The sequence below is a fragment of the Somniosus microcephalus genome, chromosome 2, assembly GCF_052327205.1.
Source record: "Somniosus microcephalus isolate GS21.2 chromosome 2, FLI_Smic_1.0, whole genome shotgun sequence".
Lineage (NCBI taxonomy): Eukaryota > Metazoa > Chordata > Chondrichthyes > Squaliformes > Somniosidae > Somniosus > Somniosus microcephalus.
This window is the reverse complement of record NC_140988.1, coordinates 338,059,717-338,082,563: the sequence shown is the minus strand read 5'-3', so window position 1 is coordinate 338,082,563 and position 22,847 is coordinate 338,059,717. Positions and strand designations below refer to the sequence as shown.

Below are 22,847 nucleotides of genomic sequence, written 5' to 3'. Positions count from 1 at the left end.
CTGCGAAACTGCACCTAAAAGCAGTATCTGTTTAGGTGTGCAGTGCCTGCACAGAGCTTCACTGTTTTGAGAGTACCAGACGTTTCTCTTAAAAGGTAACGTCTCACTTCCGTGGTTCGAATGCTCATAAAAACTGCCGTAAAAATTATAAATAAAAATACTCTACATACTTCAGATAGTGCGCCCATTAACTCTTTTGGAGAAAGAAACCAACTCACTGACGTTTTTTGAGCTAAGATTATGGGCTCAAGCCTCACCCCAGAGACGCGAGCACCTAATCCAGGCTGACACTCCAGTACAGTACTGAGCGAGCGGAGATGTTAATGTGAGGCCTGTTCTGGTGACCGTAAAAAAAAATCCCATGGCACCATTCGAAGAAGAGCGGGGGAGTTCTCCCGGTTTCCTGGCCAACATTTCCCGCTGAATCAACAGCACCGAAGCAGGTTAACTGATCATTTATTCATTGCTGTTTGTGGGACCTTGCTGTGCCCAAATTAGCAGACTTCAAAAGTAATTCATTGGCTGTGAAGTACTTTGGGACATCATGCGGATAAGAAAAACGTTACATAAATGCAAGTTCTTTTTTCCTTTCTGCATTTATTTAGGGTCAATTTGGCCCCTCTATTGAAATTACAGCCCCCCCCCCCCCCCCAACCATCTTGCCACAGGCAGGGGACCTGCTTATGATCCACTGCATCATTTTTGAAGTAAAATTAATTAAAATTCAAAAGAACAGTGTAACTTACAACTTGCTCCCCTGTTGGTTGAGTGGGTAAATGCACCACGTGGTGTGGCGCTGAGCCGTACAGACCAGGAAGGTCACAGCTTCCATTCCTGGTCTGTGTTGAGTTAGCTGACCTGAGACAGGGTGGTGTTGGGGGATATTACAGCTGGTCTTCATGCCCCTGGTGTCGGGATGGGGAATAATGAGCCACTCCTCGATTTCCACCCCGCTGGAAGGTCCGCGTGTGCGCCTAGTGAGGACAGGATCGAGCTTGACTGTGAGGTCCTCCACAGCGAAAAGCCTGCACAGCATTCACTGTCGAGGCTCGCGCATAAATGGCCACTAAGGTGAGGTAACAGAAGGAGGTGCTGGTGCTCAGGGACATACTCCAACATGAGTTACTGCTGTCAGAAGAGGCACAGTAAACGGACAAACTTGGGGAATAACAGCTCTGGGATGGAAATAATGGTAATGCTGCAATTGTTTCTTTTCAGCAATTGGGCATTAAACTTTTCGACCTAGAAATTCGTCTCGGGCGGTGGCGCACAACGGGCGGTCTGCAATCGGCCGTCCGTTCTACACAGCGCCTGATACTCAGTTCCATTGGCGGCGGCGAATTTCTAGCCCTGATTTCTCTGGACGTTTGTCACTTATTGGACTCCCGGCCCATGCTGTTTTGAACTTAACAAATAATGTTTAGTTCTAGTTGCCTCAGTGCTGGCCAAAACCTTTGTAGTGAACAGCTTGAGTGCCTGTTGACTACAGATGCAGTATTATACTGATAAGAGGTTTATTTTGTCTTTCAGATTCTTTGTCTTCGGGTGATGATGAAGATGATGACGATGGATCTGAGGATGCAGGTACTGTACCAACGGTGGAGAAGAGTCCCGTTATTTCTCCCCCTCCCTATGTTCGGAATCGCGCGGCCCTATTCGAAAAAAAGCAGAGAACTTTTGTCCGGCATCCCCCTCTCGATAAATATGGTGGAAACTGGTCATTCACCTTGTTGCTGTTTGTGGAATATTTCTGATGCGGAATGGTTGGCGTGTTTGCCGATATAACAAATGTCACTACACTTCAAAAGAAGTTCACTGTGTGGAGCGCTTTGTGACATGCTGTTGGCGTGATGAGGTAAATTTCCGACTTGCTGCTAACAGTCGGAAAACCGTCTGCCGTGCTCACCCGCATTTCCAGTATGTGCTCTCGCTGGGCAAGGCTCCCCGCTGGTAGCAAGATGTCGTAACATTAACCTTGTGGTAGAATTACAAGTGTTTTGCTTTTTCTTGTATTTATTCGAAATCTTAATAACTCTATAAAAATTGTGCACTCTTGTCATAAAGCAAGTGTACAAGCCATATGGACTGGTTAATGAGAATTCTAACTGTTAAATTCAGCCTGCACCACACTTCAGGGTATTTACTGTGGAACTGCTTAAAATAGGGAGCTGATCATAGCTGCCCCTGGTTTGCGAGGGACAGGGGGAGGTGTAACCAGCCAGGGTTCCCATCCCGGATCGCTACCCGGTGACACTTTCCTGGAGAGAGAGAGGGAGCGAGTGTGCGTGAGCGCGTAAGTATGTGGAAAAAGAAAGATTTGGCAGAACACAGGATCAGGCTCAACTGTTGATACCTTGCATAGTTGAATAGCCAGCTGACTGTCCAGCTCACATGTGAAGAATGGCAATTTTGGGGAAGTAACGGGAGGCTGGAGGAACCGCTAGAAACTGTACCTCAATAAACGTCAGTGTGTTCAGGACGGGAGGGGAGAAAATTCAACGGCGATAGAAATCTGTTCTCTTTGATGCTTGTATATAAGATACAAGGGCCTAGAAATTCAGTTGTTTGCGCCAGCCGCTAGCACCTTAGGAGGAGGAGAAGTGGGGTGCTAAGCGGCTAGCGCCCGGGCGCAGTGCGATCTGCGCCTGTCGCGAACTTCAGTTAAGATTTAGCGGCGGCGCAAAACCTTTGCGCGCACTCAGCTGCGCGCGCAGATCCTGACGTCATTTCATGGTGCAACGCCCTTTGTGCGCCCCAAACCGGAAATTCAGTGGCGCCGGCCGATTGTGCGCCTGGCGCCCCTAGCGACTGGTAGAGGGGAACGGTTCCCAGTCGCTGCGGGGCGCGGGGGGCGCTAATTAAAGGGGACTCCTCCTGCAGTATAAATGGCAGCCATTTTGCACCACTCCTTCTTTGTGAGAGACGGATCTTTGGAGAGAGACAAAGGTAGAGAGCTTTCTGGTTTGGCTCAACACTCGCACAGGTACTTGTGGCTTCAGGCCACAGCTTTGCACTTGTCTTTAACTTCAGAGTCATAGCATTGATTGGAAACATATAATGGGGGCTGCAATGGGTGGAAACGTTGGGCTTCTCCATTGCATTCAAAGGGCTCAGAGACGCCGTGAGAGAGTGCCAGTCATGGCCAGACGGAGAAGGGGCAACAGGCGTCGGCAAAGGAGGCCTTACCCACCCAGGGTATACCGCCAGCAGTTCTCATATCTGAACATGTCTGAGGAGCAGTGTGTTCGGAGGCTGCGATTCAGAAGGGCGGTGGTCACTGAGATCTGCCACCTGCTTCGCGGAGATCTGCAGCCGCAGCTGAGGAGCAGGACGTCTCTGTCGGTGGCAGTGAAGGTGACGGTGGCTCTCAACTTCTATGCCACCGGCTCCTTCCAATCCGCTACTGGGGACATTTCCAACATCTCCCAGTTTGCGGTACATTGCTGCATCCGCCAGGTGACCAATGCCCTTTTCAGAAGGAGACGTCCGTTCATCTCCTTCCCCATGGCCGTTGACAAGCAGCAACAGCGTGCAATGGGCTTTGCAGCATTAGCGGGCTTCCCCATGGTGCAGGGCGCCATTGACTGCACGCATGTGGCTTTGCGGGCACCTCTAGAGAACGCCGAGGATTACCGCAACCGGAAGGGCTACCATTCGCTCAACGTGCAGTTGGTGTGTGACCACAGGCAGCTCATCCTAGCTGTCAATGCCTGCTTTCCAGGCAGCAGTCACGATGCCTTCATCTTGCGCCAGACTTCTGTGGCAGACATGTTCGAGGCCCAGCCTCACCCACGAGGATGGCTTCTCAGGGACAAAGGCTATCCTTTGTGCACCTGGCTGATGACCCCGCTCCATGCGCCCAGCACCCCTGCTGAAGAGCGATACAATGACAGCCATCAAGCAACCAGGAACATCATTGAGCAAACAATCGGCGTGCTGAAGCAACGGTTCCGCTGTCTGGATCGTTCCGGGGGAGCCCTACAGTACTCGCCTGAGCGAGTCTCCCATTTCGTTGTCGTGTGCTGCATGCTGCACAACCTGGCTATCCGCAGGACTCAGCCACTGCCAGCAGACATTGGAGGACCACCAGAGGAGGAGGAGGAGGACCAGCACAGGAGGGAGGCAAAAAGTGCAAGGGCCGCCCGTCGGCGGCTTATTGCAAGTCGGTTCTAGGCCCCCTCTCGGAATGGCTTGTGCCAATGGCAGAAGATGAATGTAGCCGCTGCACAAGCCCTCAGCCGAGCAGGGCAACCAGGACTTCCAAAAGAAAGCATGGACAGTGCGATTTAAGAATTTTTTTTACTATGATACCTCTGTGCCCTTCCCACATGACAAACTAATGGAGAGAAACCCCCCCAAAAACACAAATACACCAGTCTCGGCCTTTACAAGTAAAACAAATATACCAGTCTCGGCCTTTAAATATGAAACAAATACACCAGTCTCGGCCTTTAAATATGAAACAAATACACCAGTCTCGGCTTTTATAAGTAAAACAAAACATTTGGCCACACCTTCTACTTTTTCCCCTGCGAGGGTGATCCGTTTCGCTTCCGTGACTGGCCCCTACCCGCCCTGCAGCTCCTCCTCAATGGGACCCCAGTGGCTGCAGCAAGGCTGGGGGAAGGCTGCTGAGGGTCAGATGGTGAGACGGCAGATGCCCTTGGGGGTCGGCCTGGACCAGCTCTGGGCCTGGAGGGGCCGGCTGCTGACTGCTCCAACTCTGCTTGGGCGGCAGCAGTCTGTCCAACAGCTGGTGGCAGCTGCAATGGAGGAGTGACAGTGTTGGCTGCAGGAATGCTGCCAACCTGACAGATCACAGGCACTCCCTGGTCGGCTGATACATTGGCACGCACACGGGCCAGCAGTGCAGCATGCGCAGCAATCTGCTGAGGCACAGACTGCTGGGCTGCTGAGGCACAGCGAGTGCCCCGGCGATGCCTGGCCGATCCAGCGAGTGTGGCAGCAGTTAGTGCCCGTGTGGCCCTGGTCTGTGTCTGCATGACAGCAGCCAGTGAATGCACGGCACGACTGAGCACTTGGCTAGAAGCCGCCTGTGCTGCCGCGATGTCCTGCAGACTCCTGGCCTGTGCTGCACTGAATTGTTGCAGACTCCTGGCCTGTGCTGCACTGAATTGTTGCAGACTCCTGGCCTGTGCTGCCCCGAATTCCTGCACACTCCTTGCCAATGACTCTATGGAGTCAGGCATCCTTGCCACTGCAGCCATGAGCTCAGTGTGCCTGCGCTCAGCCTGGGCGCCCATTTCCGCTGGGAGCCGCACCTCCTCTGCGCTCACCGTAGCAGGACTGGAGGTCGCACTCACCCTCCAGGGAGAAGGCCGCCGAGCTTCCCCACCCCTCCCGCATTGCTGCAGCCCGCTGGTTCCCGGAGCTTCACTATCCTCCGACCCTTCCCCCCTGCTCCCCTCCAGGGAAGACGTGTCCCAGGTGGGATATGTGTCGGTGTAGGCTCGATGGGCCGAAATGGCCTCTATCTGCACTGTGGGGTTTCTGTGATTCTGTGTCACCATCATGGCCATGGGCTGCCTCGGCTGAGGGTGTCCCTGATGGGCTGGCTTCCTCTTCCTCCTCCTCTATGTCTGACTCGGACACAGTGCCAGCTTGAGGGCCCGCCTCCTCACCTGGCGAGTCACCACCTGAAAGCAGGGAGGCACAAGAGTTGCTTTAGAGTGAGGACAGGGCGGCAGCGAGGGAGGCATGAGTGCTGCTGTGCACTGCATTGGTTCGATAGTGGCAAAGGATGCTGGTGTGAGGCGCAAGTGGAAAGGGAGAGGTCAAAAAGGTGATGACCTTACCATTGGTGCCCAGAACAGGGTCAGCATCTCCAGTGGCCACTCAGCCGGCCTGCCATGATCCGCTCCACTCGCTGCTCGAGGTCGCTCAGCTGTTTCAGGTCAGGACGGCCTCCCCCGGTCTGTTGCTGCTGTCTTCTGTTATGTGCCAGCTTGGCCTGCAAGAGAAAGGACCGCCTCTAAGTACAGTGTCAAGCCCTGATCTTGCCCGCACTGCCTCCCATGGTCGAATAGCCCTGACAGTGTCTAAAGTCCTGATCTTGCCCATGCTGCCTCCCATGGTCGAATAGCCCTGACAGTGTCTAAAGTCCTGATCTTGCCCGCACTGCCTCCCATGGTTGATTAGCCCTGACAGTGTCTAAAGTCCTGATTGCGCAAGTGCTTTTCATGACAGTCCCATAGCTGCTGGGTGAGGGCTGGCCATTAGGGCTTTCAGACCTGTTTGGCCATAAAGTGAGGTGCACATGCAGGGATGAGGAGGATACTGGAAAGGGTACTCACCCTGACAACCCGAGTGAGGTCGTTGAATTTTTTCCGGCACTGGGTTGGTGTCCTGCCAACCACGCTGTTGGACGTGACCCGGTTTGCCACATCCCTCCATGCTTTCCGATATTCGGCGGGCAGCGGCCTCCTGCCACCCTCAGGGAAGAGGATATGGCACCTGCAGTCCACTGCACCAACCAGCAGCCTCAGGTCACCCTCGCCGAAGCGCTGTGCGCTCTCTCCCTGGCCTTCTCCATTCTCCTGGGCCTGGAGCTGTTCCAGAAGCAGTGTTCAGGCCTTGCCTTAGGGCTGCAGTGTGCAGGGCGTGGCAGCCAAGCAATTCCACCCTCCCCCTTTAAGTGCTGACCGGCGCCTGACTGTCTGCCCTCAATGAGCAACTCGCCGCACCTGCGCTGCGCCCGCCTTCGGTGTTTGCGCCCCAGATCGCCGGCTTAGCGCCTAATGATAGTCGTGCATCGCCTGCTTTAGCGCAGCAGCAACCTCTTGGGGTGATGCAACTGAATGTCGGCGAAGGTGGCGCTAAGTTGCGCCAGGCGCAAAAGTTAGCGAACGCCATGCTGTAGCGCCCCAAACGTGGCTATACTGAATTTCTAGGCCAAGATGTCCAGCAGTGAGTTACAGGTCAACGATTCAATCTAAGCAGATCCGATGAACGCATTATAAACAACTTGCATTTATATCGTGATTTATCACTTCTTTTGGAAATACCCCAAAGCACTTCAGTTAATTTAGAATTATGTATTCACTGTTGTTATGTAGGCAGATGCGGCAGCCAATTTGTACATAATTAGGTCTGACAAGCAGCGGTGAGATGTTAAGCCAGTGAATGTGTTTTTGGTAGTGGTGGTTGAGACTGCATTGTTGGCAGGGATCCTGTGCTACTGCAATTAGCGCCATGGGAACTCGCAGATCTACCTGAACCACTGGAACAAGCAAAAAGGGATCTGACTCAATAGTTTCTCTTGACAATGCAGCACTCCCTCAGTACGGAAGTGGAGCGACAGCGCAAATTACGAGCTCAGGAGTGGGGCTTGAACCCGCAACCTGAGGCAAGAGTGCGTCAATACCAATCCACATCACAGAATGAAGCTGTTCCAAGTGATTCTAGCATTTGAAGGGCTAACGTTGTGGCTGAGAGAGGTTTTTAACAGAACAGGAAAGGTTCTCTTTCACAGTTGCTCGAGCAAACTAAGATGAGTTCCGCTCGGAGCGGCTCAGCCTCCCTGCGGTAAATTGGCAAGCGTGAGCTCCTGGTTGTTTGGGTGGACACTAACAACAGCCTTAACACCCAGCCAGCAGCCAGTATTTAGCAGTTTAACGGCACCTAGTTGTTAATGGAGATGGCCTTCACTCTTTACACCTACAACTCTGGACACTTTCAGTTTATAATCTGGATCACAGGTCCGTGCCTCCGTCACTCAGTTGAAAAAGAAAATGAACTAATCCAAGGACCATTTCGGGAAAGTGTGTGTTGCAGACGACAAGTAATAATCTTGGCTCAGAATGTAGTGTTATTTAAAGGCGCTGTTATGTCGGTGCTCGAACTCCAGACCAGAGGTGCTCAGGGGAGACCCGTGACCTCCAACTGCTCTTTTTACTGCACTGATGTGGCAACGGGCAATCTTGGCAGGACAATAGAAAGCAGAGCTTGTTTTCCACACCCCTGAGCCCTGACCCCAGTTCTTGAGAACCACAGGAGTAGCATCCCTTAATTTATGTTCTAATCAGTGGCAGCACTTTAAAAAAAAAAGTATTCTCGGGACGCGGGCGTCGCTGGCAAGGCCAGCATTTATTACCCATCCCTAATTGCCCTTGAGACGGTGGTGGTGAGCCGCCTTCTTGAACCGCTGCAGTCCATGTAGTGAAGGTACTCCCACAGTGCTGTTAGGGAGGGAGTTCCAGGATTTTGACCCAGCGACGATGGAGGATCGGCGATATATTTCCAAGTCGGGATGGTGAGGGGAACTTGGACTACATGGCAACAATGGCAAAGTTTTGTCTTACAAATAAAAGTAGAAACGAACCATCACACTTGAGAAAGGAAGAACCTTCATTTGTATAGCGCCTTTCACAACTTCAGGATGGCCCACAGGGTCTCACGGCCAATGAAGTATTTTGAAGTGTAGGCACTGTTGTAATGGAGGGAAATACGGCAGCCAATTTGTGCACAGCAAGTTCCCACAAATAGCAATTAGATGAATGTCCAGATAATCCGTTCTTGGCATTGGTTGAGGGATAAATCTTGGCCAGGACACCAGAAGAATACCCCTGCTCTTCAAATAGTGCTATGGGATCTTCTATATCCACCTCAGTGGGCCTTGGTTTAAAGTCTCACCTGAAAGAGAAGTTATATTTTTTAATTCTTCCAGGTTGTCCCAATAGTTCAGAACGTTTATCCAGTGAGTAGCTGAGCCGTAACATCCAGGAAAGCCCCAGGCTCGATATTTGGCCTGTGCTTACACAGGGCAGTAGTTGGGGCACTACATTGGTCTCAGCGCCTCTGAAAGAGGAAAATCATTCAGGGTTCCTGCTCCTGCTTTAATATCCAACCAAACCTTTCTTGGAGAGTGCATGTACGGACATCAGGTGAGGACTGGACCAGGCTCTTGGGCTTGCATTAATGCACAAATAGCCTGCTGATACTCCAATGATACAAACATTGAGCACTTGGGCAAGGTACTGGCAGGCGAGTGGCACCTTGTGAATCCATGGCCCCCCCGTTAAGGAGATGCAGTGGTGTATCTTATTTATCTACAAGCTGCATACTGGTAGTTGTTAGAACATTGAGTCCCTGTTCAGCAGAAGCCCGAGCTGAGCTGGGACCGATGAATGTGGTGGTTCTTTCAGCAGAGTAGTAGGCCCATAACTGGGCCTGTGGCATGAGTGAGCTATGTGTGCGTTTCACACCACAGACTCTCCCCGAGTTAAGGATCTTTCCTACTTGTGAATGAGCCTCTGTATTCAGCGGTCTCGCTGGGAGTTGTCTTGTTTATTTCCTCAGTATATAGTGTTGTGCATGAAACTTCACCCGCCGCCTTATTAAAATGTCCCTTTATCTTCTGGTGCACTTGGCGCCGCCGTTTTGGCGTAAGTGCAAGCAGAGGGGGCTGGAATGGCGTCAGAGCAGTGACTATTTCAGGATTAGCTTTCAGCTTTGAAATAGTTTTATAGGATCAAGCAAATGTAAAGAGTTACAGAGGTTGGGTGAGTTTAGGATGTGATATTTTGGGGGGGGGGGATGTGGGGTTTGGTGTCAGTGGGTCTTTGCACTGCTGCTTCCTGAGGCGTGGGGCTCACGTAACCAGCAGCGGCCGAATCGGCCAAAAAAGACTTGCATTTATTTAGCGCCTTTCACAACTTCAGGACGTCCCAAAGCGCTTTACAGCGTGCAGTAAAATTCTGTGATTTATTACTGATGTGCGAGCCTTGAAGAATTAGTGTCGGCAGGTTTTCTATCCGTGGAACACATCCAGCCTCCCAGTTCTCGCCCAATATTCAAACGTATAGACTTCGCGCAGGGCTTGCCACATAGTGATCAGGGGTGAGAAACCCAAACGTTTTCTTTTTCCTTCCTTAACCCCCTGGAGCACTGCAGCTGATTGCCGCACCTGCACTGTGCAGTCTTTCACCCCCCCCCCCCCCCTCCCAGATCAGCTAAATCAGCAGAGTCTGGGGATCAGACCTGGGCCCTTTCTGGTCTCAGCAGCTCTGCCACTCACTGAACCCGCTGGGAAGCACTTGCAACCGTTTGTAAAACAGGCCCAGGGAAGGCCCCGGCTCCCCGCCCGGGTCCGGTGAAGCCGTTCGTGTCGCCGGCCAGTGGCGACGGCAGCCGATCCCGCTTCACAAAGTCGGTGGGCGCACGGTCGGTTTAAAGATGCTGGTCACGGCTGGCACTTTCACCGCCTCATGTGGGGTGAGCTCGAGCAGCCCAAACACCACGGGGTCTCTTGCCTGCAACACTGGCTCTGTGTGCGCGGTGACATCAGGCTGGCACCAGGGGGCCCCCACTGGCCAAAGCTGCTGCGTTGGATGGCATGCGCCACCTGCAGCAGCAACAGTAGCACTGCCTTGTTTACGCTGCGAGCGAGCTGCCGATGGCAAGCCAGCGACGTCAGGGCCACATCAGTGGATTGTAGAACAGGTAATTTTCACAGGAGTTAGCCCCTTGTTGTTTAGTTGGCCCTTCTAGTAACGGCTCTAATGATCAATAGAGAGGAGGTGTGATCACAAGCCTGCCATTACAAGGGAGCATTGTTCCCCGTGTTGAGAAAGGTTCCAGGGTTGCAGTTAAACTCTGGCTGAGGCTGTGGCAACTACATTTATTTGAAGTATTCAGCGCAATGCACACAGGGCCCGGTATCGGCCGAACCAGGAGTCCCAAGGCCTGCCCGAAATTGGGCCTCTTCTAAATAGTCCAGGCGAGCTGTTGGGCCTCCACAAACAGATCATCCTGCTGCAGCATCAAATTCCGGGCCCCCTACCTGGCCAGCAACGGCCTTAAGTAAGTGCTGTTGGGCGAGGTGGGTGGAGGAGAGTGGGAGGAGAGCCCAATCGCGGCAGGCAGCAGCTTTCAGACGTGAGGAGCGCTCCTGCTCCGCCAGGTTCCACTTCAAAACTTTTTTTAAAAAAACAATTACCTTTTTGGTGACCAGCCGCTTGCTAGGCCACAGCCAAGCCAGCGAAATCTGAGCAGGCTTCTCTGCCTCCTTAATGCTGCAGGGTTACACTTGCTGCTGGAGGTAACTAGGATACAAGAGGTTGTTGGCAGGAAATCATTGACCCTCAGATCAGCCCATCCACGTCAGAGCTATTAGACATTAGCTCAACCACTTAAAGGGCCAGCATTTGTATTAGATCCAGCTGTCCTCTATTGTAACAAAGGCAGTAAATAACCTTTTTAAAAATTTGTTTATGGGCATCGCTGGCAAGGCCAGCATTTATTGCCCATCCCTAGTTGCCCTTGAGCCACTGCAGTCCGTGTGGTGAAGGTGCTCCCACAGTGCTGTTAGGGAGGGAGTTCCAGGATTTTGACCCAGCAACGATGAAGGAACAGCGATATATTTCCAAGTCAGGATGGTGTGTGACTTGGAGGGGGTGGTGTTCCCATGCCCTTGTCCTTCTAGGTGGAAGACGTTGCGGGTTTGGGAGATGCTGCCAAAGAAGCCTTGGCATAGTGGTTAGTTACAACTGAGTGGCTTGCTGGGCCATTTCAGAGGGCAGTTAAGAATCAACCACATTGCTGTGGGTCTGGAGTCACATGTAGGCCAGACCAGGTAAGAACAGGAGCTTTCCTTCCCTAAAGGACATTAGTGAACCAGATGGGTTTTTACAACAATCCGATAGTTTCATGGTTACCATTATTGATACTAGCTTTTTATTCCAGATTTATTTAATTAACTGAATTTAAATTCCCCAGCTGCTGTGGTGGTGGGATTTGATCTCCCATCTCTAGATCATTAGTCCAGGCCTGCTGGATTATTAACCCAGTGACATTACCACTATGCTACTACGCTACCGTTCCCCTGTCCAAACTAAGTGGGATAGCACCTTCTTTAAAGTAATGGAAAAGGAGCTTCATGCAAATGAGTTAATGTGCTTGTTGCTCATAGTACACCGTGCGACCTGAACCCGCAGCGCCCCTTTCTAAATGATACACAATGCGTACCTTGTACTGTTAATGCGCACATCACAGGCATTATTTGAAGCAGAGGAGAACACATTGCTGTGAGGATTAGTTTTGGACAGCTGGCGTAAAGCGCTGGCACAGACACGACGAGTCCTTCAGTACACGGTTCTACTATTGTAGAACAAAGGATGGCCAAGTCCGCACAGGTTGCCTGAAAGGTAACGCGATGCCTGTAATTGAGAGTAGTGTCGATAGAAAATGTGCTGCGGCATAGAGTGTAATCCCAGACATAAATCTGCCTTGTGACCATCACTGGCTCTGTCACAGGATATCGGCATTTTAAAGAAGGGATTAGTATAAATTAGAGCCAATTTGTTGCGTTAGGAAGTAAGACGACCACTAATCCAGCCCAAACAAATCCACTGCTCGCAACAAAACGTCCAATTCTAAGCCTGTTAGACTTGATTTGAATGCACATCAAAATTTCTCATTGTGTGTGCTGGAAAAAAAAATCCAAAATTGCAGAGTTGATTCTGGATGAAACAAAGTGGTTTAAAATTGTATCATAGCCGAGAAATAACAGAGGATGTGTACAAAAAGGGGCAGGAAACCGGTTGGTAATTTTCATTCAAATACATGTTGTGGCTGTTGCTGTTTATAATATTGTCCCGCTCCCCGTCTACAGAAAGATTTCTTGGAGCGCTTTACAGATCAAAAATAAGCACCCATTGATGCTTATGGGAGCTTGCTGTGCACAAATTGGCTGCTGGATTTCCCTGCGTTACAACAGCGACTACACTTCAAAATGAGCTCATTGGCTGTAAAGCGCTTTGGGACCTCCCCGGGGTCGTGAAAGGCGCTATACAAATGCAAGTTCTCGCTTGCACCCAGCAGGGAGAGGGAGAGGAGGACCAGAAAGCTTAGGAGGAGCAGCAAAGGTACAGTGGAAGGGTAGGGTTCTTAGGAGGCTTTTGATATCAGGGAGGGAGGTGGTAAGGCAAAGAGCTGTGGGCAGGTAGTTCCAGCGGACATGGACCAAAAGAGCTGATGGTGGAACAGGGAGCAAGGAGTAACTTTTGTCTGAGGAGTGAAGGATGCTATGGGGATATATAGCTAGAGGAAATCACTGAGGTAGGGTGAGGCTAGGCCACGGACAAGGATCGTCAATTCGTTTTCTGGGGCAGGAGAGCCAGTGGAGCTTGGGAAGGACAGTACTGATGGGAGTATAGAACCTGGTTGGATGAAGATAGGGGCTGTCAGGAATTCTGAATGAGTTCTAGTTTATGGAGGCGGGAAGCTGACAAGAAAAGCATGGAATAAAGCCAAGGCTTGAGGAAATGGAAGTGTGGATTAGTGGCTCAGCATTAGTGGGCGAGAGGTAGGAGCGGAGGTGGGTGATGTTTCGGGGCAGAAGGAAGTGGTCTTGGTAACAGATCGGACGTGGTGCAGGAAACGGTCGGGTATCTGATGGGCCATTTACTCACGTACGAGCTCTTGACGTCACTTCACAGGCACTGCCTCCAGTTACACTGCAATATATATACTGTAGTGAAGGTGACGTGGGTAACACATAATATAGATTTCCCAAGCACTCGCTCCAGTGAGAGAGCGGGAATGTTCCCACTTTCTGACAATGGCTCACGGTCAACTGCCCAGTATCTGCTCAAGAGCTTCTCCTGGCTGGTCAAAGGAAGGAGTTAACCTTCAGCTTGTGTTTCCTTGTCCCTTCGCACTCTGTACCCTCACTCACTCGTCGATTGGAGAATGTGCTCTTGGGGTCAGTGATAATGGAACTCTGGTAAAAGCCTAATATTTTCCTTCAACTGAAGGATAATTGTGTTTTTCTGGCTATCACATTTAAGTCAAATAAAAACAATGCTTCACTTTTGGTAAATATCTCTGTTTACACGAACTCCCCTCGGACTCTCAACAATGTGCCTTTAAGTATTGAGAGGCAATTTGATCTCTAATTAAATCTGGCTGTGCACTCACAGGCATCAGCTGGGCAAATTACATAATTAGCGCGGATTCTGTCTACTGCACAACTTGTGGTAAGCACCAATTTATTAAATGAGGTCCCAGTCCTGTTAATCAAATTGAATGCATAACCATCAACTGGGTTATTTAACTAGCTGTGTTCAGGGGCAAGGGGGAGGGTGATACAGAATATCATCCATCAGTGTCACACTATAACACTTTGATATGCCACAGCCTCAGATATAAAATGCATCCCCAGTGGCTCCCACAGAATGCACTCTCTCTCACATGACCATTATCATGGGGGTTGAAATTGTATTGTTCAGCAGTAGTAACAAACGCATTAACTGGATAGTCTGAAATTTCTCCAAATGCTATTGTAGCAAATGTTTTAGCCCCTTTGCAAGAAATTTCAGGCAGGGATTTCCTTTGGTCGCTGTGTGTAGTGACATCGTGAGCATCGTGCCACGATTTCTCTCACACACTATTTCTAGTGGAATGGTAAAGACTTCTTGCTGGAGAATGATTTCACTAGAAGTGGCACTGGGGTAATCTTTCCCCTTGATATCTCTCACAGGTAGACCTAATAGAGAGGGTCTCCTGTACTATTACCCAAGAAAGCCTTCCCTCCCCCACACTCCGCAACCCCTCCCCTGAAGGTGCCGCCTCATACTGGGCTCTGGTTCAGACCCGTTTTAGTCTTAGGAGTAATTTGAGCCTTTTCTCTTTATCCCGCATTTTAGCCTTTACTTTCATTTTGTTTTCACGAAAACATTTTTTTAACCCTAATTAAGTGTCAGCCTTGGCTCGTTGTTAGCACTCGTGCCTCTAAATCAGAGGGTTATAGGTTAAACTCCCAATCCGGAGACACGAGCACATAATTTCAGCCGACACTTCAGCGCAGTACTGAGGGAGTGCTGCATTTCAGAGGTGGCATCTTATGGATGAGATATTAAACTGAGGCCCTGTTTGCCCTCGCATGGATGTAAAAGATCCCAGGTCACTATTTGAAGGAGAAGACGTTCCTGGGGTCCCCACGTCCTTGTGCCTCGACCAACATCACGAAAGAACAGTTTAATTGGTCATTTATCTCACGCTGTTTGTGGGAGCTTGCTGTGCGCAATTTGGCTCCCACATTACAACAGTGACTACACTTCAAAAAAGTACTTCATTGGCTGTACAGCACTTGGAGACGTCCTGAGATCGTGAAAGGCGCGATATAAAAATGCAAGTTTACATATACAGTATGTAGCTTAAAAATTCCTCTTCTCACAAGAGATATGAAACGCAGTAGGAAAAGAAAATGATGGGGAAAGTATGGGGCAGGTCACGGAGCATAATACTTAACTTCCCAGAGTCAGCCCAGCCCCAGCCCCCTACTCCAGCCGCTGGCCCCCAGACCCTGGCCCTTGGCCCCTGACACCAAGTCCCCAGCCCCCAGCCCACAAATCCCCAGCCCCCAGATTCCCTGCCCCCTGGCCCCAGCCCACAAATCCCCAGCCCCCAGATTCCCAGCCCCCAGCCCCAGCCCACAAATCCCCAGCCCCCAGATTCCCGACCCCCAGCCCTCCACGGTTGGCCTTTGTCCATTTCGTTCTTCAAAACTGAAGATTGTGGCAGTTACAGCGGCAGGGTTCAGCGGTCTGGTGCAGGTAATTTGTGGAGTCGGGAAGCCAGAGCACTGTAAATGGTTTCTGAAGACAACTTGGCCGTGGACCCGACATGTGAAAAGTACCGTAAGGGAATGTGTGGAATCGGCTGCACTAATTCACAGGAGAATCGCATCACAGGGGGGTTTCAACTCGGTTGGCAGCGAGCAGGCTTCATGCATTATTTTGCAAACTCCGCTGATTCTTATATTGCAATCTCTGTTGTTTGTTTTGTTTCACTCTGTTATTCCACTTGCATATTCACCACATCTGTTAGCAATAGCAAGTTGAAATCCGGTCAACAGATCACTTGTGGTAGTCTAGAAATACCAGCTAGTCAACACCATTACGCAGAAAGGAGCAAGACCTTGGGAAGGGAGGCAGAATAGTGGTTCCTATTTATAGGTAGCTAATTCACCCCGTGGTCTCGCATCCATCGCCAGCTCTCCTGAGTAAACGCACAGCGCCGTTGGCACGGTAACCAGGTTTGATCTCCAGGCGGTGCTGACTTCAGCGGGGGCAGCAGTAAGTGGAAGCTACAAACTGGTACCCGAGCTGGAGGGGCGGCGGGGTGAATTAACCAAGGCTCCCTTTCCTGATTATAAGCTAGTGTGTTGGCTTGCTTGTGAGGTCCCCTATAGTTTAATCATTGTGCTAATACTCAGTGTCTAGGCTCAAACGCGTGAAGGATGGTCAATGCCCTGAAACAGCATGCCGGCATGAGTCAACGCCTTCGGGATTGATGGGGGGAAAAAAGGGATAGGAACTAGAATAAGCAGAAAATCTTACTAAAGGCACGGCCGCCACTGGTGGAGCAATTAAAATCGGTGATGCACAAGAGGCCAGAATTGGAGGAGCGTGGAGATCTCGGAGGGTTGTAGGACTGGAGGAAGTTACGGAGATAGGGAGGGGCGAGGTCATGGAGGGATTTGAAAAGAATGATGAGAATTTTTGCCCCAAAACAACAGTACTACTTTCACACAGCAGCAGGCAGGAATACTATACTTGAGGTCCCATATAAGAGAGCGTACACAGCGCAACGAGGTATTGCTGGACCGGGAGCCAATGTAGGTCAGCGAGCACAGGAGTGATGGGTGAACGGGACTTGGTGCGAGTTAGGACACGGGGCAGCGAGCACAGGGGGTGATGGGTGAACGGGACTTGGTGCGAGTTAGGACACGGGGCAGCGAGCACAGGGGGTGATGGGTGAACGGGACTTGGTGCGAGTTAGGACACGGGGCAGCGAGCACAGGGGGTGATGGGTGAACGGGACTTGGTGCGAGTTAGGACACGGGGCAGCGAGCACAGGGGGTGATGGGTGAACGGGACTTGGTGCGAGTTAGGACACGGGCAGTAGAGTTTAGGATGAGCTCAAGTTTATGGAGGGTAGAACGTGGGAGGCCGGCCAGGAGTGCGTTGGAATAGTCACGACTAGAGGTAACAAAGGCACGGATTAGGGTTTCAGCAGCAGATGAGCTGAGGCAAGGGCGGAGACGGGCGATGTTACAGAGGTGGAAGTAGGCGGTCTTGGTGACGGAGAGGATATGTGGTTGGAAGCTCAGCTCAGGGCCAAATAGGACGCCGAGGTTACGAGCGATTTGGTTCAGCCTCAGTCAGCGGCCAGGGAGAGGGATGGAGTCGGGGGTTAGGGAACAGAGTTTGTGGCGGGGATCGAAGACAATGGCTTCGGCCTTCCCAATTTTAAGTAGAGGAAATTTCAGCTATATCGCGGACAAGCAGTGTGACAAATCAGAGGCAGTGGAGTGGTTGAGAGAGGTGGTGATGAGGCGACAGTCCTGTACCACTCCAGGCAAGATGTAGAAAGGCTCAGGATGGTGTCTGAATGTTACACTCAAGTTCACTCTGCCTGTTGTCAGGAGCTAGCCCAGAGAAAATTAATTTGACAGAAAACAAGCTCCATTGTAATGTGGAATGGGATAAAATAATGTACAACTAGATTTAGAGAGAAAACAGGAATTGGTTTAGTAATGCTGAGATGATGGCATTTGAAGTTTGAATCTGCTTTTATATATTTCTTTTAACTTAGATTCGGGGAGCACATGCCCATGAGCTACAGGCTATGGAAAACTGATTTAACAGCAGAAATGCCGGGATCTCAGAATCCAAATTAACAGAACTGTAGAAAAGCAGCAAAAATTAATCTAGTCGTTAAGTTTTGTCTTTTTTTAAACTGTCTTGAATTGATTCAAGCCCCATTTAAAAAAAAAATCTGGGGCCTTGCAATCGAATGTGGCACATTTATTTTGAAAAGCTTTTGGCCTAGAATTCGTCCCGGGTGGTGGCGCATAACGGGCGGTATTGGACCAGCCGCCGTACAGTGGAACTGAATATCAGACACTGTGTATAACGGGCAGTATTGGATCAGTCGCCGTACAGTGGAACTGAATATCAGACACTGTGTATAATGGGCGGTATTGGATCAGTCGCCGTACAGTGGAACTGAATATCAGACACTGTGTATAATGGGCGGTATTGGATCAGTCGCCGTACAGTGGAACTGAATATCAGACACTGTGTATAACGGGCGGTATTGGACCAGCCGCCGTACAGTGGAACTGAATATCAGACACTGTGTATAACGGGCGGTATTGGATCAGTCGCGTACAGTGGAACTGAATATCAGACACTGCGTATAACAGGCGGTATTGGATCAGTCGCGTACAGTGGAACTGATTATCAGACACTGTGCATAACAGGCAGTATTGGATCAGTCGCCGTACAGTGGAACTGAATATCAGACACTGTGCATAACAGGCAGTATTGGATCAGTTGCCGTACAGTGGAACTGAATATCAGACACTGTGTATAACGGGCAGTATTGGATCAGTTGCCGTACAGTGGAACTGAATATCAGACACTGTGTATAACGGGCGGTATTGGACCAGCCGCCGTACAGTGGAACTGAATATCAGACACTGTGTATAACGGGCGGTATTGGATCAGTCGCGTACAGTGGAACTGAATATCAGACACTGCGTATAACAGGCGGTATTGGATCAGTCGCGTACAGTGGAACTGATTATCAGACACTGTGCATAACAGGCAGTATTGGATCAGTCGCCGTACAGTGGAACTGAATATCAGACACTGTGCATAACAGGCAGTATTGGATCAGTTGCCGTACAGTGGAACTGAATATCAGACACTGTGTATAACGGGCAGTATTGGATCAGTTGCCGTACAGTGGAACTGAATATCAGACACTGTGTATAATGGGCGATATTGGATTGGCCGCCGTACAGTGGAACTGAATATCAGACACTGTGTATAAAGGGCAGTATTGGATCAGTTGCCGTACAGTGGAACTGAATATCAGACTCTGTGTATAACGGGCGGTATTGGACCAGCCGCCGTACAGTGGAACTGAATATCAGACACTGTGTATAATGGGCGGTATTGGATCAGTCGCCGTACAGTGGAACTGAATATCAGACACTGTGTATAACGGGCGGTATTGGACCAGCCGCCGTACAGTGGAACTGAATATCAGACACTGTGTATAACGGGCGGTATTGGATCAGTCGCGTACAGTGGAACTGAATATCAGACACTGCGTATAACAGGCGGTATTGGATCAGTCGCGTACAGTGGAACTGATTATCAGACACTGTGCATAACAGGCAGTATTGGATCAGTCGCCGTACAGTGGAACTGAATATCAGACACTGTGCATAACAGGCAGTATTGGATCAGTTGCCGTACAGTGGAACTGAATATCAGACACTGTGTATAACGGGCAGTATTGGATCAGTTGCCGTACAGTGGAACTGAATATCAGACACTGTGTATAACGGGCGGTATTGGACCAGCCGCCGTACAGTGGAACTGAATATCAGACACTGTGTATAACGGGCGGTATTGGATCAGTCGCGTACAGTGGAACTGAATATCAGACACTGCGTATAACAGGCGGTATTGGATCAGTCGCGTACAGTGGAACTGATTATCAGACACTGTGCATAACAGGCAGTATTGGATCAGTCGCCGTACAGTGGAACTGAATATCAGACACTGTGCATAACAGGCAGTATTGGATCAGTTGCCGTACAGTGGAACTGAATATCAGACACTGTGTATAACGGGCAGTATTGGATCAGTTGCCGTACAGTGGAACTGAATATCAGACACTGTGTATAATGGGCGATATTGGATTGGCCGCCGTACAGTGGAACTGAATATCAGACACTGTGTATAAAGGGCAGTATTGGATCAGTTGCCGTACAGTGGAACTGAATATCAGACACTGTGTATAACGGGCGGTATTGGATCAGTTGCTGTACAGTGGAACTGAATATCAGACACTGTGTATAACGGGCGGTATTGGATCAGTCGCCGTACAGTGGAACTGAATATCAGACACTGTGTATAACAGGCAGTATTGGATCAGTCGCCGTACAGTGGAACTGAATATCAGACACTGTGTATAAAGGGCAGTATTGGATCAGTTGCCGTACAGTGGAACTGAATATCAGACACTGTGTATAACGGGCAGTATTGGATCAGTCGCTGTACAGTGGAACTGAATATCAGACACTGTGTATAACGGGCAGTATTGGATCAGTTGCCGTACAGTGGAACTGAATATCAGACACTGTGTATAAAGGGCAGTATTGGATCAGTCACCGTACAGTGGAACTGATTATCAGACTCTGTGTATAACGGGCGGTATTGGATCAGTCGCCGTACAGTGGAACTGAATATCAGACTCTGTGTATAACGGGCGGTATTGGATTGGCCGCTGTACAGTGGAACTGAATATCAAACACTGTGTATAACGGGCGGTATTGGATCAGTCGCTGTACAGTGGAACTGAATATCAAACACTGTGTATAACGGGCGGTATTGGATCAGTCGCCGTACAGTGGAACTGAATATCAGACACTGTGTATAACAGGCAGTATTGGATCAGTTGCCGTACAGTGGAACTGATTATCAGACTCTGTGTATAACGGGCGGTATTGGATCAGTCGCCGTACAGTGGAACTGAATATCAAACACTGTGTATAACGGGCGGTATTGGATCAGTCGCCGTACAGTGGAACTGATTATCAGACTCTGTGTATAACGGGCGGTATTGGATCAGTCGCCGTACAGTGGAACTGAATATCAGACACTGTGTATAACGGGCGGTATTGGATCAGTCGCCGTACAGTGGAACTGAATATCAGACACTGTGTATAACAGGCAGTATTGGATCAGTCGCCGTACAGTGGAACCGAATATCAGACACTGTGTATAACGGGCAGTATTGGATCAGTCGCCGTACAGTGGAACTGATTATCAGACACTGTGTATAACGGGCGGTATTGGATCAGTCGCTGTACAGTGGAACTGAATATCAGACACTGTGTATAACGGGCAGTATTGGATCAGTCGCGTACAGTGGAACTGAATATCAGACACTGTGTATAACGGGCAGTATTGGATCAGTCGCTGTACAGTGGAACTGAATATCAGACACTGTGTATAACGGGCAGTATTGGATCAGTCGCCGTACAGTGGAACTGAATATCAGACACTGTGTATAACAGGCAGTATTGGATCAGTTGCCGTACAGTGGAACTGAATATCAGACACTGTGTATAACGGGCGGTATTGGATCAGTCGCTGTACAGTGGAACTGAATATCAGACACTGTGTATAACGGGCGGTATTGGATCAGTCGCTGTACAGTGGAACTGAATATCAGACACTGTGTATAATGGGCAACCGATCCAGTACCGCCCGAGACGAATTTCTAGGCCTATGAGTTTTGCAGATTTCGAGCTTGCAAGGTCAGATATCCCAAAAAGAACAGAACTTCTTCCACACAGCAGCAGGAATACTATACTTGCCTTTCGTTACAGGGCAACAACCGAAATGGGATTGCAGCAGCTTCAAGGGGCAGCCTGTTTCTCTTGTTCAAAAGATTGACATTTGGAAGCAACAACTGGGGTGGGGAGTTCAGGCCGTAATCATTGGTTCGAGAAGTTATTTTAGGCAGTTTGCCACAACTCATCCTCGGGCTCTCCGTGACACATGCAAATGCGCCTTGCAGTTAGTACTCGACTAAACATGCGCGCACCTCCGATCGAGGACTGATATAGTCTTTTCCCACAGCCCATAACCTTGTTCCCCACGGCCTCATAAATAGTTTTGTTCAGTGAAATTAAATCACTTTGTGTTGGCAGTCAGTGAGTTCTCTTGTCAGTCTTGAGGTCAGGGAGACAATGTTCTTGGCCGTATCTGTCTGTGGAGAAACATCTCCCTCACTGCAAGTCTGTCAGCCAATATCTACCGAGTGCCAGAGGGAAATAAATGGCTTGCATTATTGGCGCGACTCTCTTGTGAAGGTTAACGGTGAGAACCGCTGTGACCCAGCATTGGCCTGTAGCAGCGAGCTTTGATTAAGCTCTCGCTGCTGGGAAAGTAAATTAGTTTAACATTGCTGCTCCACGCCGGGTGAGAAATGATGGACCCCGGCGTTATATGACAGGCAAACAACGTGTGAAGCGTTGCCTGGGCTGTTAGACAGGAATCTCCCCCCCTCACTCCCACCCCAACCCGTCATACAGCAGAAGCTAACAGAGACACTGGCACCAAACTGTTACAATATTCAGAATTATCGCATCACTGCTGTAGGCCTGAATGACACAAAGGCAGTTTCTCACCTGTGTGGTTACATGTTGGGAGTGCACAGCCTCAGGCCAAACAGTATGATGGTGGGCTGGGGGTGGGAGAGAGGATTAATAATTCCAGAGCCCATATCATTCATGTTAGAACATAACATAAGAACATAAGAAATAGGAGCAGGAGTCGGCCATTCAGCCCCTTGAGCCTGCTCCGCCATTCAATAAGATCATGGCTGATCTTCGACCTCAACTCCACCTTCCTGCACTATCCCCATATCCCTTGATTCCCTTAATATTCAAAAATCTATCGATGTTGTTTCTTTGTTTTTAAGTTCATAATTTACATCTAAAAAGAAAAGAAAGACTTGCATTTATATAGCACCTTTCATGACCACCGGACGTCCCAAAGCGCTTTACAATCAATGAAGTACTTGCTGAAGTGTAGTCCCTGTTGTAATGTGGGAAACGCGGCAGCCATTTTGGGCACAGCAAGCTCCCACAAACAGCAATGTGATACTGACCAGATAATCTGTTTTGGTTATGTTGATTAAGGGATAAATATTGGCCAGGACACCGGGGATAACTCCCCTGCTCTTCTTCGAAATAATGCCAGGGGATCTTTTACGTCCACCTGAGGGAGCAG

General features: G+C 49.8%; 1 protein-coding gene across 9 annotated transcripts in view; it reads left to right on the top strand.

Moving 5' to 3' along the window:
• The window catches only part of fgfr3 (fibroblast growth factor receptor 3), a 346,406-nt gene that overhangs the window by 267,952 nt on the left and 55,607 nt on the right, over positions 1-22,847 (top strand). For all 9 annotated transcript variants that reach the window (XM_085975421.1, XM_085975422.1, XM_085975423.1 and 6 more), the window contains one exon: positions 1,531-1,584. In XM_085975421.1, coding sequence (XP_085831547.1) covers positions 1,531-1,584 — 54 coding nt within the window. The remainder of the gene's footprint in view (positions 1-1,530; positions 1,585-22,847) is intronic.